General features: G+C 34.9%; 1 protein-coding gene across 7 annotated transcripts in view; it reads right to left on the bottom strand.

Moving 5' to 3' along the window:
* Mthfd2l (methylenetetrahydrofolate dehydrogenase (NADP+ dependent) 2 like) overlaps positions 1-19,269 on the bottom strand; it is a 118,226-nt gene that overhangs the window by 3,863 nt on the left and 95,094 nt on the right. Inside the window, exon 8 of one of the 7 annotated variants that reach the window (XM_005333244.5) lies at positions 1,816-2,785. The exons of the other annotated variants lie outside the window; for them this stretch is intronic. Coding sequence (XP_005333301.1) covers positions 2,673-2,785 — 113 coding nt within the window. The 3' untranslated portion in view covers positions 1,816-2,672. Of the gene's footprint in view, positions 1-1,815; positions 2,786-19,269 lie in introns of those variants that run through there. 7 annotated transcript variants of the gene reach the window in all.

Here is a 19,269-nt window from a genome sequence, read left to right as displayed (position 1 = left end):
ATTACATCAGGACACTTATTTACATATTATGTCATTGCCTCAAACTCAACATGTTTCAAACTGAACATATTATCTCTTCTCCAAAACCACCTCCTCTTTACAACTTCCTTATATTAACTGATGATAACATCTTCCATCCTCTAATTATAATTCTCATCACTTAGTAAATATAATATACATTCTGATTTAGCATGGTTTCCTCTAGTCTAGTTTTTGCATATTAACCCAGCTGCATTTCCATCACCTTGCACCTCACACTTTTCATTTGTATCTGAGACCCTTACTTTCATAAGTGTATGCTAAGTTCCTTTTTACCTCCATGTGTTTGTATTATTGCTGAAATCCTATTTATTATTAAGGGTCTTCTTTCTAGATACTGATGGAGTAAGAAAAGAAAATGTATGTCTCCAAGCTCCTCTGCAGGACCAACATGTGTGTATATCTTACGGACTCTGTATATCCATAAATAAAGGTATGATGCCAATGAATTGGCTTTATCTCTTTTATGTGTTGACAAAGGCTCCTTCCTGCACGGATCTTCAGTCAGGATCCTCTGAGTCCTCTTCTTGCTGAGTTTGAGGCAATGACATATATGTAAAGGCTTGAATTTGGCCCACTGAACTCAATTTTTTTTTTTTTGTATCGAGGATTGAACCCAGGGGTGCTCAACCACTGAACCACATCTCCAACCATTTTTTACATTTTATTTAGAAACAGGGTCTCTCTGAGTTGCTTAGGGCTTTGCTAAATTGCTGAGGCTAGCTTTGAACTCCCAGTGCTCCTGCCTCAGCCTCCTGAGCTGCTGGGATTACAGGTGTGTGTCACTGTGCCTGGTTTATATTAAATCTTTATAAACAATCCACCCTACCTTTGGTAACTGATCAAATTCCCCATTCCCTACCCTTGATATAAAAAATGTTGTTCTGCTGTTTTCAAGAATACTGATAAGCTAGTTTCAGCAAGAATTCCCCTATCCTTGATCTCAAACCCAGTTCTTTCTAATTCTTTCTAATTCCTTGTCATCAAAACCACCAACCTCTTATCTCAGCACATTGGCTATAAATCCTCAGCTCTTTGCTATTTACAGAGTTAACTTCAATTTCCCTCCCCTGTAGTCTTTCTTTATAATATTTTAAATAGACTCTGGGAAGGCTGACTCCTGAATATAATTCCAAAATAACCTTCCTTGCACACATGTACTTTTGGTCATTTTAATTAGGGAGTTAGGCACCCTTTAAATTTAAAGAGGCCCTTTCTAAAATGTTTGCTTGCAAACTTTGGATTTAAATTCTTGTCAGAATTACTGGACAAAGTTGGTTTGGACAGATTGTAGAATATTTTATACTATTTTTTTCTTTCAAGTTTGCAAAACTTGCTACGTTTTTTAAGCATGCAGTAAACTGGGTAACAAAATATGGACAAAGAAACAGCTGTTCTTACAAAAAGAGAACATGGCTATCCTTCTTCAAATTACTTTTTATTATTTTGTTGAAATGGTATTAATTATAAACATCAAGTCTATTTTCACACAAATGATCAAGAGAATACACTGATAAAAACATGCATTGAATAAGAATCATTATTTTTACGTAAACATACTGGGATTTGGGCATGAAAACAGAACACTAATTACATTGTTCCAATAGCCTCAAAATAGCCTTTAACTAACATTCACATGTATTTCCTAATATAAATTATGTTAGGAACATTACATCTATTTTGAGAACAAAATGCCATAACAGAAGAAAGAAGAACTGTGAGTACAAAGCATAAAAATTTTACTTGCATCCTATAGTTTTGTTTTGGCACATTGAATTTACTATTTTTTACTTTTAGATTACTGAATGTGTTGACAGACATACCAGTTACTTTTCTTTAATGATCATTTTACTCATACAATATATTGTTTTTCTGATATTTGCAGGAAAATACAACCAAAGTTTTGTGGTTTTTCTATATTTTTGGATTTTCCCATCATTTTTCAGTAACTGTATGGTCTGAACACTTTTTACAGGAAGAAACAATGATATATAAACCTAACATATTCTTAATGTATATTTTATTATGACGAGTAGTTATTCACAGTGTGATATAAATTACTTTTACAAGTAGCATTGTATCTTTTGCCTTCCTTAAATATTTTTCTTAAAGAGGACATAATTTTTCAATAGGATGGCCTTGTAGGTTGCATTTGGGAAGATTTTGATTTTTAGTATTCCATCTTTCTTGTATCAAGTAAGCTCTTTTACAGCATATGACATAAAACACAGAATATAGTAAAAATTGAGCATGTCTGTGATAAAATTGCATGTGGGTATCCATTTGACTGACAAAATATTTGTTGAAAACATACTGTGTGCAATAGTTACTTGTGTCAAAAATATAACTATTTATTATGAACCCTTTGATGTTTTATTATGAACAAATATCCTTTGTTAATAATAAGCAATTATTACCAAAATTTCACTGGAATTATTTTGGTTTTTCCTAAAACTCAAAATCAGCAGGAAATGCACAAAGTTGCATGAATCATCTGATCCACAATGATTCCATCCATGAAAAAATAAATATAATGTAGTAATAAATAACTTTGTAGTAAAATATAAAGGTTTTTGCCCTTTGTCAAAGAAATACACAGCATGATCCTCAGTTGCTTGATTCTCCCTTGTCGTCTAGTGAATGATTTTTTTGGCTGCCAGAAGAGTATTCTTCAGAAGCATCGCCACTGTCATGGGTCCCACGCCTCCTGGAACTGGAGTGATAAAACTAGCTTTCTCCTTAACAGCTGGCAGAGGAAACAGGAAATATTCTTTATTTCTAAATTTACCTGAGAATTTCACATTTCTAAGCATGCTGTACACAGTGGATTTTTCTGCATTACACATACAAATTCTAACAAACTCTAATTATTTGTAGGATGACATGGGAATAACAAACACATGCACATTTAGACAAGCACTCCTGTGTATAATATTTAATATGGATAGAAAAACACAATGGGTCCAAGACTATTGGTTCCTCCTCCGTGCACCTCAGTTAGCTTTACATGATAAAATTCTATAAGCCATGGTTGACCTGATGACCTGTAATTCTAGTAAGCTACTTCTAAAAGTCATGATATTTTCTTTATCTGTTATTCGTTCATCCAATTGATGGACACCTAGTCTAATTCCATTACATGGCTACTGTGAACTGTGCTACTATAAATTTTGGAATGACTCTATTACTCTATTATGCTGAATTCAAATATACATAATGGAGGTCTAGTCAGCCATAAAGAAGAAGGAAATTATAGTATTTGCTGGTAAATGGATGGAACTGGGGCTGGGGATATAGCTCAGTTAGTAAAGTGCCTGCCTTGCATGCACAAGGCCCTGGAGAACATCATGCTGAGTGAAGTAAAGCCAAATTCAGAAAGTCAAGGGTCAATGTCTTCTCATATAAGAGGCATAAGGAATTAAAACAAACAAACAAATAAATATAATGTAGTAATAAATTTCACCTCCTGAAAACAGAAGGAAGAACGGTAGTGCAGAAGAAGGGACTGAAGGGGGCAGGAGGAGTGGGAAAGGGGAGAAAAAGCAGAATGAGGTTGACTAAATTATGCTATGTGTATATGCTGAAAATGTCACAATGAATCCCACTTTTATGTATAATTATAATGCTCCAATTTAAAAATGTGAATAAATAGAAGGAAGACCAGTAGAGCAAAGGAAGAGATCAGGAGAAGGAAGAGGGAAGGGAAGCGAGGAGTACTGGGGGGATGAAATGGAACAGATTATGTTATATATGTGTATAAATATGTCATAATGAACTCCACTATTACATATAACTAAATTTCACTTAAAAACAAAAAGACTTGATATTGATTACAAAGGGGAGAGAGGATATAGACAACTCAGTACATGCCATTTGTTAAATTGAATTATTCTTTTTATAGCATATCATGTATATGTCTAAAAAATACATTAAAGTCATGTCTGATAAAACTCATCAAATATATTTGAACTATTGAGCACATCCACATAGTCCTGTTTAAAGACATGAAGACTTTTTATTCAGTTAATATACTTCAAGGAAATGACAGGGAACATAGAGCAAAATTTAAGAATGTGTTCACACCCACAGTATTAAAGGTGAATGGTTCCATGCATTCATTGACTTGATGGTTAATTCAGTTTTTTACCATGTGAATAAGAGTAATGCAACCTTCCCAGATAACTCTTAAAACAAACACATGCCCATTTAGACAATACTTCTTTAGCATAGACAATACTTCTTTAATACATAATTTGATATTATTAACTTTGTATTGCTCATGTAAACTTCTACATGAATCAAAACCAAGAGATGTTTTTTAGATCTCATACTATTTTCAACTATTTATATTGTCTTATTGAAAGATGGTTTATAAAATTTACTTTTACCTTGTATGAAGTAAAATAGTACATTGGGATACTTTTTTAAAAATCATAAGAAGAGCAAAGGAATAATATTTTTTACTTGAAGAAAAGTCCATATAAGCTTAAATCAATATCTCTCTCTTTCTCTCTCATACACACACACATACACACACACACACACACACACACGCAGATAGTGTGTATTATGCATCTTCTAATGGTATGTGCTACAGTTTGGATATGCTTTGAATGTATTCCCTAAGTTTCATATACTGGAAGTATAGTACCTAATGTGACAGTATTAATAGGTGGTGGAGCCTTTAAAAGAAAGGTAGGGCCTAGTGGGAGATAATCAGGTCATTGCAGGGCACTGTTTTGAAAGGAATTAGTGTATTTCTCAGGTGACTCTGGTTAGTTGCTGTGCTACTGAATTGTTATAAAAGAACAAGACTAGCCCTCCCTGCTTTCTGATTTCCTATCTTACAGTGTTAATAGTCTTTCATGTGTTCTATTACAAGGCCCTCATTGGAGCCAAAAAGAAGCTGGTGCTCTTCACTTAGTCTCTAGGTATTTTGTTAAAGCAATGAAAAACAGACTAATACAGTATATTATAAAGAAAGCAACACTGTGACTTGGAAGGTAATATTTCAACTTTAACGAAACCTCTCTGTACATGAGTGAATCCTGTCCATGCCATATTTATATATGTCCTGTTGCCAAAACATTAGATGGTTCAATAGCCATTCCACAAATAGCTATAATTTTAAAACTTTCTTTCTTTTATCTAGGTGTTCCTTTTCAATATTTTTCCACCTTATCTAAATAGGAAATGCCTTACTATTCTCTAAAACTGAATTAAATGTCACCTGTCTATAAATTTTCTCAAAAAATGATATCCATTGAAATAAATAATTTCTAAATCAAAAAATAGAGTAAAATTAGTGGAAGATTAGTGAATCTATTATGGTCATATAATTGTTTTTATGTAGTTTGGTTTAACTCTGAAAGGTAAAGTGGCTTAAATATCATTTGTATATAGGAAAATAGTAACTATAGCTACTGTTTCTTGAGTAATTATTACTTTCCAAGAATTTTATTTATGTTTTTTTTTTGTTTGTTTTGTTTTGTTTTTGAGATGGGTCTCACAATGTTGCACAGGCTGGTCTCAAACTCCCGGGCTCAAGCAATTCTTCTCTCTCAGCCTTTTGACTAGCTGGGACTAAAGGTATTTGCCACCACCCTGGGCTTTATAAATATTAATTTAATAATTTAATATTATTTATTTTAATTGGTGAGAAAGTGTGGCTCACTGAAGTTACAATGCCTTGTCACTCTCCCATAAGAGAGAGACACTCTTCATGGTCAGATTCAAAAGACTGTATGACCCCATAATATCACCCTCTCCCAGTACAACTGTACTATCATGAAGTGAACTAGGAGAAAAGTCCCAAGAATGAGTCAAGTGCCAGAAATTAACTTAGTTTTTTCAAAGGATTTCTAGGATATCCTGAAAGAGAGAAATAGAGGGAGAGATGGGAAAAGGGAAAGAGAGAGAGAGAAAGTGGTTCTAATGTATTAATTTTCCTACTTTGAGTATTCATAGTCATCAACTTTGAATTACATCTTGCTCTCCAAATTACACAGCTGGTTTAGCAGTCTGAGTTGCTTTATTCCTTGGGTAAACCACTAGTCTTCTCAGGTATTAAAATCTTCTTCTTCGAAATTATGTTTTTCACAGCATGCTTACTATTGTATTCCTGCTGAAAAGTGGAGGAAGAAGGAATGGGAATAAGCTATTGCATGAATAAGACTTGCCTGAAGTTTTTAGCTTAGCTCCTGTATTTTTGTGTACTTGTCTGGTGGAAACCAACACAAATTCATTCTGTCCTGCCTATCACTCTTCACAGAATTAGGCCTATGTGGTAGGAGCCTTCATCTGACTTGGGCTAGGGCTTCTCTGGACATTAGCAAGCATTTAGAAGCATCAGTGGAACCCGGAAAATTCATTAGTAGGAAGAAGATTGTAATATCACTGTGAACATATCTGGTTATTCAAATATTTTATATTTGAAATAAAGTATATGAATATAAAGATAAAGCTTGTACACAGTCATGAAAGGTAGATGGTGATTAATTTGAATAAAAAGCATATTAGGTCTCTATTCCTTTTGATGTGATTTTCCTGAGTATCTATATATGAGGAAAATAATTACTTATATGCTGGTGGCTGTGGTGTTAATGTATTGTCTATTTACATAAATATCAACGTTTAGAAGAAAGTGATTTTTCAAGAAAGGTGAAGAAATATTAGCAAATGCCAATGGGTATAGATGCTAAAGTTTGAAAAGAATCTCAGCCAGGTATGATGGTGTTTGCCTGTTGTCCCCGCTAATTGGGAGGCTGAGGCAGAGGATTACTTGAGCCTAGGAATTCAAGGCCAGCTTAGACAACAGCAGGATCCTGTAATCTAAAAAAATTAAACATAAATTTCTCTAGTTTAATGATTTTGTATAACCATTTTGCATAACCATTTCAAACCTATCTTAAAATAATGTGTTTGTGAAGTACCATAATCTTATGAGCTAAGATTAGTCATGGGAGAAAAAGAAATTCATTGCATGATTGATATCCTGAGAAGTCTCTTACCCAATCGCGTCCAAAAGAGTAATTTAATAGGTTTTACATCACCAAAGCATCTTCTCATTGGTTGATTTTTCCTTAAAGGCAGACAGCGTCAGCTTATAAAGATGATTCTTTTAAAGATTAATCTTATTATTGTGTGTGTGCAGAAGAGAGAAGGTGTTCTATGTACTTCACTAAAGAAATACAGAAGTGTTAGACGGTAATAATATTCTTCAGAGACTTATTTACATAAAGATCAGCCTTTAGAAGTGGGTATTTACCTTGAAGGTATATGTGTGCATGTGTTAAGGAAAATACTAAAAGTTCTGTATTATGAGAATCAGAAAGTAGATCTTGATATTGGCAATTTCACGAGAGGCTAATGAACTCAGAGGGAAAAATCAGAGTGAAATTTAATTTCATAAAATCACCATCATTTTAGAGTTATCAGAACTGTTTGACAATGAAGGCAGATAAAACAATTATCAAATTCTATTTTGTGTGTAACTTATTCTTAGGGATGAGACTTAGGTGGAAATTACTTGGTAATGTTTAAATCAAGTTAACTGAAAATAAGAATATTTTAATGAAAGGCAGTAATTATCATGAAAATCTATTTTAATGACCTTTCTGCAAACTTTAGACTTGCAAAATAATTTCCACAGATTTTTTTTGAAAGTTCCATGGCTTCACTAGCACTACCTAGAATGTTTAAGAGTGTGTGCTCTATATATCTTTGTCTAAAATGCCCTACCCTCACTGCTTTGTCTGGGAAATATTTATTTTGTCTCCTCAGAGCTAACATAAATGTCACTTCCTTTGTGGATTCTGTTAACTCTTCAGGCTGAGTTTACTGTTTATTTGTTGGTCCATAAAATTTATAGAATGTCTTTCAATTTACAGTCATAGAATATGTTGGATTCTCCTGTGAAATGAGGTCAAATTATATATGCCTCCTCCTACCACAAGATTCTAGTATGTACCAGTGAATATCACTGCCTGAAGTAAGAGGTGTTTCTAAAGGTGGGAAAGGAGTATTATACATATAAACAAGGTATAGAAATTCAAAAATCTGTTGAGATTCACTGCTTCAGTAAGGCTGCTAAGGCTGCTTCATGTGGTGGCCTCAAGTTCTTAGTCAAGTCCCAGGAAAATCCCAGTGTGCAAATGCTTTCACATCCTGGCTTCCATCACGGTGGATAATGTCTAATTGGCCAAAGCAAGTTTCACAGTTATGCTCAAAGTCAAATGCTTGGTATAAGAAGAGTAACAAAGTCACAATGCAAAGAGGACGTGCATATTGAGAGAGAAGAAATGTGTGGCCATTTTTTATCACCTACTATAGTGGTCTTCTGGCTCTCAGTCTGTCATATCAGCCATACTATCTGCTGCCAGATTTATTTTTTAAAACACTGATTTGATCATTTAAGCTTCTATATATTCACTGTCTCTAGGATAAACTATAAATTGTTTGTCACAGCCATCAAGATGTTTTATCATCTATTCCAACATCTTTGTCTTTCATCATTTCCTAACCCTATACTTTATTGTCATTTTTCCCTCATGTGCTACAAAATGGCCCAGATTCAGAATAAATGTTCCTATACAAGACAGACATAGTTACTGCCTCTTGTAGTTTATAGTCTAGTTGGGGAGAAAGATGTTAAAAATACAATTACCTAAATAATAACTGAGCCATGGCTATGAAATGTATTTCATAAATAAAATGTTTATTGCACTGTGAATAATTCGGAGTCTGAGCACTTAATATATATATTATATATATTACGTAATGTGTGTGTGTGTGTGTGTGTGTGTGTGTGTGTGTGTGTGTGTGTAAAATGTATCTATGCCTCACTTTTCCAATTGAGACAGAGAGGTAGAAAACAGTGTTCTTGGTAGGGGTGACAACGTTTGTGATAAAGGTGTCAAGAAGTTTCCTTTGGATGGAAAGCAGCTTGAACTCTGGGAAGCAGTATAAGAAGTGCAGTATGGCTGCCATGTAGGAGTAAAGGGGAAGAGCTGCAGAAGACAAAGCAGGAAGTGGTCAGCTTATGGTGTGCCTGGTATATAATGCAGACTCTCCATTGAGGAGATTAACTTGAAAGCAAGGGCTGAAGTATTTTTAATACTTGGAAAAATATACTGTTAGACCACGACGCAAGAAAAGACCACTGACTCCAATTAAAATCAAATTAAAGCAAGCTTATTATTTCGACCGGCCGGGCTGCCTTGCCCCTCAAAATCGTGGGAGCCAAGGATAGCCCGGAGGCTTCTTTGTGGCCCAGTTTTATAGCCCCAAAAGTTACACAAAAGGGGGGTTACAGATAACAACACTCTGAGGAGCATAACACAAGTTTACATTTTTGCTGGCCCCGGCATCAGAATTTATGGAGATCTTAGAGACTCAGGGTCGTTATCCGGCCAGGGAAGGCCAGAATTTATGAGGCGTCACTAAGGTTTAGGAAAGGGTTGTTATATGGTCAGGGAAAACCAGACATGGGTGAGTTCAGGGCACGGGCAGGCATTCCAATCAGCTTTACAACATCAACTAGTGGCCAGGCCATACAGACATCCTGATATTTTTACAGAAAACAGAAATGAATCCTTCATAACTTGTGACAAGCTGGCTTCTGATCTAATGAGATAACTAGGCTAGGGGATGTGATAAATCAACTTGGAAAACTATCTGTTTTGTGTTTGTACATTTATTTAATGAAGTGATAATACGGGTGTAAAGAAAGGAGAGAGATACTAAATAATTCAGGTTCTTCTGCGAGCACCTCCTAGAGGGAATGAAAGTTAGATATATGGCTCATCAAAAGATTCAAAAATTACAGAAAACTTAAAACCTGATGGACACATGAGGGAGAAAGAAGAGGAAGAGCACTGCAGACATACGGAAAAGGAAAAGCAATGACTGTTTGAATTTGACAAGGAAGCTGATGGAATGGAGGAACTGAGAAGTTCATTATTACAGCAGCATGTGAGGAAAACAGCAAGAGGAAAGAGTTGAGGCTGGGGAAAGGGTCATGGCGTATGACCCTGAGGGCAGGAGTCAGGAAACTAAAGTTGAATAATGGTAGCTATAGTCATGGTGTTCAAGGTGAATAAACTTTAATAAAGTCATCTGTGAATGAACTTAATTATTTATATATTTAGGAATGGCCAGTTTTGTAAAGTGAAACTTTTGAGAGGAAAAATAATCACTAATATGTAATTTTCAATAGAAAATTAAAGGAAGAATTTATCTTCTGTTTTCATAAAGTTTCAGACTCATGTATGTCACTTACCAAAGAAATGTGTCCTGCCTGGAACATATATCTAATCTGATATGCTCTACTCTAGCTCTTTTTTTTTAAGTTATTGGCTTCAGATTTCTAAATGGAAGAATAAAGATGAGCATGGCTTGACATGATTCCCATTATTCTTACTTGAAGCAAATCATGTTTCAATTAATAGAATATGAACAATATGTATGAAGCAAAGATTATTTCGTGTTAAAATTGAGATGATGACAGGATGATGAAAGAAACTAGGTGTTCAGTCTATGCCTCAAAAAAATTCAGTGGTGACATATGGTCACAGGGTGTGGAAAGATTACTCATGAAAGATACTAATAGCAACACCAGGAATATTTAAAATGCTCTATAACTACTTAAGTAAGAACAAAAGAAAGGTACAATCATTAACCTTTGGCACCAGCAACCCATGCTTCATGACAGGGTGTCTCCAGCTTGTGTGTTCTGTGTCATTACTTCCTCTGGAAACTGTATATTAAGTTCCCAGGACCTGGCACTTAATAATCCAAATTCTCATCTAAAATACTTTGTCTAAAATACTGCCTAATTCTTTGGCAGATTGTGAAGTTCTATGTGGTGAGTACACCGTATTGTATCCCAAGCCCCAAAATAATGGAATTTCTAGATGTATTTAAACAGAATTGCTTTTTACATTTTTGTTTTGTTATAACAAAACTGTATATTCTGGTAAAAATCAAAGGAAATATTTGTGCTCTATAAATCTACTTTTGTAAGTGGAGGAAGAAGAAAAACTAATATCTCAAGTTCTGTAATATTGTTCTTTTCTCTATTTTGTCTGATTCTCTGTCACTGAAAAAAAAAATTAGTCTATGGCCCATGTCAGATTTCTCACAATGCTACAACTAATTTTTAAAACAAACTTCCTGTCTCAAAAAGAAGAGGGATGGTTTCTTATCTGTGCCAAGGTGGCAGAACAAAAATTTCTTGCTTCACTTATGTGAATTTCAGTCTCCTAGCATACATATGTAATTGTCTAAATTAAATGCTTGGAGAATTTTCCCATGCTTCTAAATGCAAGCCACTTAGGCATGGCCTCTCAAACATATCCACTATAATGAAGGGGAGACAAGCTTCAGGAAAATGAAGTACAGGAATAACAACCAGAAAAACCTGAATGGCATAGGACTCAAGAAATAGTATGACTCAGGAAGTAATATGGAAAACACTATGCTTTCTCATATGGCTGGTATAAAAATGATGCACCAGGAGAGCAAGGGAGCCCTTAGCAGGTGAATGGCTCACCACTGAACTTTCCAAGGCAATAACGAATCATGTGACCCAGACACAAATTTCTATGCTTCCTCTTGCATTTATCTGGTTATATGATTCCAGAGGTTTCCACAAGTTTTCTACATATATAGTATTAAAATATTATCATGGCATTCTGTGAGCAGTAATGGAACAGAGAGGATTCATGGGGTAGAAGAGCATGAGACTCTTATCTACATTTTTTAAATTTTGATGACTTCATTAGGTTAGTGAGCTATACTTATACTTTCTTGTAAGTTTTCTTTCTTTCCTTCTGATACTTTTCCTACTTTTATATTAAATAAATACCTCTATATATTTGCATAGCTGTATCAGAAATAGAGATGGCTTAAAAAATACCTCTCAAAGTACCTAGAAAACATTCAGTGCAAATAAAGAGCAAAACGATCATCTGGCAAAAGTTTAAAATTGCTCTCTGTGAAATCTGGTTATCACTCATCAGTGGAACCTTCTTACTAACATGGATGGTGTCAGCTATCATTGCCCATTTCAATTTTGATTGACAGGACAGAAATATTGTGTGCCATTTCTGGTAACTGTAATAAGAGCTGGGAAAATGACTAAAAATACCTGCCCTTCCAGTGTCTTTTTAAAAAAATTATCATCTCCCATAATTTTTCCTAATTTGTTTTCTTTCTGCCCTTAATCTTTTTTCCTTAAGTCATTAAACATTCATATTAGAGTGACAAACTAGATAGGCTGTTTGGGTTATCCTCCACATTTCATGGCAGGGATTTGTTCTCAGCAGTCTAACATAATCAACCCTAAATAAAAAGACATAAAAGTTCTCTTTCACAAATATTTGTATCTATTTTTTAATTATTTTTTTATTTATATATGACAGTAGAATGAATCATAATTCTTATTACACATATAGAGCACAATTTTTCATATCTCTGTATACAAAGTATATTCACACCAATTTGTGTCTTCATACATGTATTTTGGACTATAATGTCCATCATATTCCACCATCATTTCTAACCCGATGCCTCTTCCTTTCCCCTCCCACCCCTCTACCTTATATAGAGTTTGTCTATTCCTCCCATGTTCTCTCTCCCTACCCCACTTCATGAATCAGCCTCCTTATACCAGAGAAAACATTCAGCATTTGTTTTTTGGGGGGGATTGGCTAACTTCACTTAGCCTTATCTTTTCTAACTCCATCCATTTACCAGCAAATGCCATGATTTTATTCTCTTTTATTGATGAGTAATATGTATTGTGTTTATATACCACATTTTTTTTATCCATTCATCTACAGAAGGGCATCTAGGTTGGTTCCACAGTTTAGCTATTTTGAATTGTGCTGCTATAAACATTGATGTGGCTGTGTCCCTGTAGTATGCTGTTTTTAAGTCCTTTGGGTATAGACTAAGGAGAGGGAAAGCTGGTCCTTGAAATGAAGGATACAATAAATGAAATTTAAAAAACTCAATAGAAAGCATAACCAACAAAATATTTGTATCTTAATACAGGACACTGAGACACAATTACAAAAAAAATTTCACTGTAGTATAAAAAAGAAAGAAAACTTGTAGAGCTATCAGATGCTTCTCTTGGTCCTGTGGATGTGAACTTAATGTGCCTCAACGTTAACTCTTCTCCATAAAAGTAGACCATTCCATGTCAAATATGCCCTAATAAATAGAATGTCTTTAAAGGTAGACTTGTTTTCAAACATCTATCCTTCACAATAACCATCTTGTCTATGTTATAAGCAACAAGAAGGCAGTTTGCTCACTGAAAGTAAGGATCTCATAGTTACCATCGGTGGTTCTACTTGTTTTATAAAATGACCTGCCTGTGTGTTAGAAACATAGTCCCGGCAGAGAGGTTTTGCACTTTCCATCAACCTGTCCCAAATGATTGAGATAGATCACCTCTGGATTAGAGTAATAGGTCCTCCCTTACAGTAAAGCTGGACTTTGGGCTACCTTATAGTTATTGAACACCAAAAATTGATAAAATATTAATAATGAAAATTGTGAGGGTGGGGAGTCACTTTAACTTGGTTCTTTATAGTATCACAGATAAATAGTTCAGTAAAAGTGGTATAGTTCAAAAACAGTCTTGTTTCCTTTGAATTGGTAATATGCTTACTTTCCCATGTGGTAGGACACATACATGGATCAAAGCAGTACTAAAACCACTTTTAAAGGAAACTGACTTTGATATAAACTGGAAAATATAAATTCTAGGGACTTTGTCTATAAAATACATGGCTATATACCCAGTAAGGTATATAAGTGAAGCAGCACTCACTTAATTATCTGAGTAAGTCAGTAAATGAATCAACAGATATGTCATTCATCAATAATTGTGGATTGTTGTACACTATTTACTTTTTTCAGGTGCTAGGGGTTGAACCCAGGAACTTGTGCAGGTTGTTGTAGATTAATATTGTATTTTCTGCTACATTAAGTGGGAGCTGTGTCCCATTTAGGTAAATTTAGGGAAATACTTAGAGTGACCCTATAGGTTTATAAGTACAGAAGATGGTGATACAAATAGCCAGTAGTATGACTAAGAAGGCTAGGACCTGGTATAGGATGAAAATAAGAATGAAATGCAAGATAGAAGTTTACACTATGGAGGTACACAATTTAGGTGAGGACAACCAAGTAAAAGCACAAGGTGATATAAGAACAAAGTGATGAAGACAGATGAAACCTGCTCTAGGAGTTTGAGGAAGATAGGAATAAGCATATTTCTTTCAAGCTGATTCAGATGAGCATTGGGTAAAAAACAAACTGAACCATAAGAGAGCTGAGAACAGAAAGTTATGAGGAGCATCATGGCAAATGAAGTTCTAGACTCCTGGATTAGTGTAGTGGGACTGGGGAACAGAAAGGCGGAATAATGTTCACACAAACATGCACTGATTTCTGCCAGCCATTATGCTCAGCAATTCACATACTTTAATTAGCCCATGTATGGTGATTATTTCATTTAATCTTCACAACAACTTTATACGATAGGTATTATTATCTGTTTTTCAGATGATAAAATCAAGCCTCAGACAGGTGAAGTGATTTACCTAAGATCATAATTGTTTTAAGCAGCAGGGCCAGGATTCAAACACAAGTCAGCCTGAACATAGTCTTTTCTGAAAGGTTTGACATGATATAAGTAGAGCAGGGAGTGAAAAATAACTCTGAGGTTTCAAACATAGGCCACTTAAAGGAGCGAGAGCAAATGAAAAACGTCTTTAAAAACCCTCCTAGAGTTTTTGTTTTATATGAATGATATTGGGCTTCTATATAATTCTAGACCCTGTTTTGTCAACATGTTGACTATTGGTTTGAAACTTTGAGGAATAATTCTGACAAGATGGTGTCCCACATTTTATATGTCTCATTTGGGGAGAGATCTCTTGCCCAGTGGATATTCTTTTAAAAATGCAAGGCAAAACTCCAACTATTTGGGACACATTCACAGTTGTTTGCAACGTCATACATTTGGCCTACAATTTAGAGTATGTTAAGTCCTCCTAAAATTCTTCCATTTGTCTTTATTTGCTGCTCTCTCTACCTGGAAAGAGCCCCTTCTTCCTTTTACCTACTCTCTACTCTAAATATGCATAGCATACTTCAGTGAAATTGACCTTTAAGATTCATCCCCAGAGGACTGTAGAACTGGCACCTCCACTCTTGCTTATTCCAAAACCTTTAGAGTCATACTTAAATCTTCTTTTTTCCTCATATTTAATCATTTAACTAATCATTCCAACTCTCCTTTTAAATTATATCTACCATCTAACTACCTCTTAACATCTTTACCCATTACCATCCTGGTCCACACCCCATCATTTCTTACTTGGATAATTGCAATAGCCTCTTAACAGGTACCCCTATTTACACCCTTACCTCTCCAAAAAGCATAGGCATCATTCAGAGTGATACTCTTAAAAACAAGCCCAACATCATTTCTTAGTCCCAAATCCTCTAATGGCTATCCTTACACTTAGTGTAAAATCCAAATTCCTTTCCATGGTCTATAAGGTCCTACATTTGCCAGCTCTAGCAACTTCTTCTGCTGTTTCTGGCTTTCCCCTACCTTTCCCCCCTTTTATTTACTACATTTAATTATAGCAGCCCCCTTGCTGCTCATCAAAACCACCAAGCATGCCTCTCCTTACAGTTAGCTGCTATGTTTGGCTGGAACATTCCCAAGGTCTTTGCATTTGCTACTCTGTTTCGAATGTTTGTTCCTCATATATCCACATGGTTCTCTTCCCTATTTTGTTAAGGTTAGCTGTGAGCCTTGCCTAACCACCCTTTCTAAGCAACTTTACCTCATTATTCTCTGGATCCCTTGTCTTGTTTTGTTTTTGTAACACTAAACACTGCATTATGCATCATATGTATATGTATGCATTTGTTTATTATCTGTCTCCTCTAGCCCAAATGTAAGCTACTTGTAGGTAACAACTTTGTTTCTTTAAGTCATTCTTGTAACTCAAGGGTCTATAACAATGCCTAACACATAGTAGATGCTTCAACATGTTTGTGGATGAAAACTAAATGAATGAATCTAAATTGAGGAACTGGAAGAGTCACACTAAAAACATCAGTAATAATCAAGAGATTGAAATTGTCCATTAACAACAGAAATATGAAAAATGAAAGCCATTAAGAAACTTGATACACTCTTCAAAGTGGACAAAAGTAACCAATCTCTATTAATTATTTACTAATAAAGTGAGTTTAATTATAACTGAAGACATTGAGGCGAGGCTGTACTATTTGCACAAATTTTATTGTAGAACTATATAATATTGACCTACAGAAAATTCAGAATTAATACAGTAAGAATGAGAACTGACACTAGGCATCCACCAACTCTGCAAGAAGACATCTTAAATAGTAGATGCTTTGAAACCAAAAGCAAGCCAACAATGATAAGATTGTCTCCTAAGGTTTTCACAACTGAATTAATTCAGAATACATAGATCAACTGATGCATGGATGTTGTATAATGATATCTCTTTCTTTTTTCCTTCAAGTAAGAGATTAGTTTTCATGTTCATATGTGTAGGATGGATTATCATTCACCCAAGTATTGTATCCAATCCAGACAACGTGGATTCTACATCCCTTTCATTCCCATACATGACCACAGGTCAGGTCCACAGGGCATTAGCAGAAGTGATGCATGAAACTTTCTAGTTCAATTTTCTTAAAGGTGGAGCTACTTGCCCTGCACTCTCTTTGACCTTCCCATGGAAGAGAATGTTCATGAAAAGGCCTTTCAACCTCAACTGTATGGAGGACAATAGTCAGGCAGAACAGTGTTATGAACTAAATTGTGTCCTCTCAAAATTCATAAGCAAAGTCCTAACACCCAGTACCTTAGAATGTGACTGTATTTTGAAAAAAGATACTGAAAGAGGCAAAAAGGTTAAATGAGGTCATTATAATAAGGTCTAATCCAATATGATGATGTCATTAGAAACAGAGGAAATCTGAATCTGAACATGTACAGAGGTAAGACTGTATGAAAACACAGGGAAAAGATGACAATCTACATGCTGAGGCGAGAGAACACAGAAGAAATAACCCTAACAACCCTTCAATCTTGGACTTTTAGTCTCAAGGTTTATGAGAAATAGATTTTTTTATGTTAATGCCATGACATCAGTCATATTTTGCTTTGGCAGCTCCAGCAAACTACTACAAACATTAGGATAGATCAAAATAGTATCCTTGAATGAACCTAACTGCCCCACTCCCTTGACTACCTGTCTAACTTCCAACATTGATGGGAGAGGGCTAAATTATCTTGAGTTAATATATTTTGGTGTCCCTTTGTTATAGCAGCTTAACCTGTATTCATGCATAAAACTTAGAGCAAAAAAATGAAAACCACATAAGTGTGTAATAAGAAAGGGTGGAGTAAGTCATGATAAATTCACTGAACACAACTATGCATTAGAGCCTTAGCACTGAAAGTGCGTAACTGCGTAAGTTATATATTCCTCGAGCTATATAAAATATGTTTATATAAAACATCTGGAAACAACAGAGTTAAAAAAACTGTAAAAATAATATTGGCTGTGTTAGAGGGGTGGATATTCTTTTCCATAAAATATGGCTATTATTTTTACAATTTAAATCAGTTTCATCAACAGTATAAGGTACCTTTAGACTAATCTTTAAAATTTCTATTTACTACCCTATAACTTTAAAACACTGTAGAGGGAAAATTCACTCTAGACATTAACCTTACCTATTTTGATTTTCAGAAAGATGTCACACATTATTCCTCCCTTCTATCTTTTTGTTTCCTTTTCACAAGTTCTACCCTGTGTTATTTTCCCCCGTTTTGGTTTAGACCAGTAGAGAGGTGTGGTCCAGACTGGAAGACAGGGAGGAGGGGTGGCAGGTAATAAGGAGCAGACATTCCAGTTCTTTTCATTCCACCTCAATTCCTGTGGAATGCACCATAAAACTGAAGCAAAGCTATTAAAGCTTCAAAAGGCTATAAAAACATCTGGGTGTTAGGTATAAGGTATAGATGAGGCCCAAGAGTTCACCAGCGTGAGCAAGGGCAACTGAATTAACAGCACGGGAAGTCATTAATTAGACTGTGCAGCTGACCAAATCCATTTGGTGAATTGCGGTTATAAAAACAAAGTAATTATGAGCGTCTGAGACTGGCACTAGAGACTGCCTTCCAGCTTGTTATTCAGAAACTGTTTGCCACTCACATCACAAAATCTCTTGCTTCCTTCATAATTCTCCTGATTGAGAATGAAGTTTTCTTTATCAGAAATATATAGTTTACTTCAAAGCTACAATAGAAAATGATTAAAAGAAGTTCCTAGTGTTAAAATTAATAATATATATCAAATCCAAAATTTCCAAAGAGATTATTCATTACATGATGATTGGTAATGAAAAAGAACTTTTAGACATAGAAATAATTTAGTCACTGATGCTTTTAAATACTGTTTTTTCTTTCTTTCTTTTTTAGTTCTAGATGGACACACTATCTTTATTTTATTTATTTATTTTTATGTGGTGCTGAGGATTGAACCCAGTGCCTCACACATGCTAGGCAAGTGCACTACCACTGAGCCACAACCCCAACCCCTGTTTCTTCTTTTAATGTCTTAAGTTGGTGGGGTAGATCTGTTCAGGTAACTGAAGTTAAGTATTTATTAGAGGCTGAAAGCAGTGATGAATCATTTTGAGATTTGTAAGGGGGGATTAATACAAAACAAAATCGTACTAATTTGAGGACCTATTTATTTCTCAAAGCACCTGGAGAGGTTTGACATTGCACAACCGGCCCATGTTAGATCTATATGGAGGCAAAGTAGAAGCACTGAGTCTCTAGAAAACTGATAAACAACACTGAATCACCTGCATGGATAGTACTTCAAGAATAATAGTGAGAAACTGTTGCCAAACAAATTGGATAATCATGTCATAGTGGCGATTATGGCATTGTATATGAATTTGAACTACTGATCACTAATTTCATGATATTCTATTATACAGGGATAAATATAGCAGTACTCAGTTTTCACAGTAGAGTAAGATCATAAAAATGATTTTTAAAACAGTGCAAATCAATATTAATAATCAATAGGGAAAATTATATTTGTTCAATGATCTTTAAAAACTTTTGTCAAAACATTTAAA

The sequence above is a fragment of the Ictidomys tridecemlineatus genome, chromosome 9 (genome assembly GCF_052094955.1).
Source record: "Ictidomys tridecemlineatus isolate mIctTri1 chromosome 9, mIctTri1.hap1, whole genome shotgun sequence".
NCBI classification, from domain to species: Eukaryota; Metazoa; Chordata; class Mammalia; order Rodentia; family Sciuridae; genus Ictidomys; species Ictidomys tridecemlineatus.
Note: the sequence above shows the minus strand (reverse complement) of the source record. Positions and strands in the feature narration are given on the sequence as shown.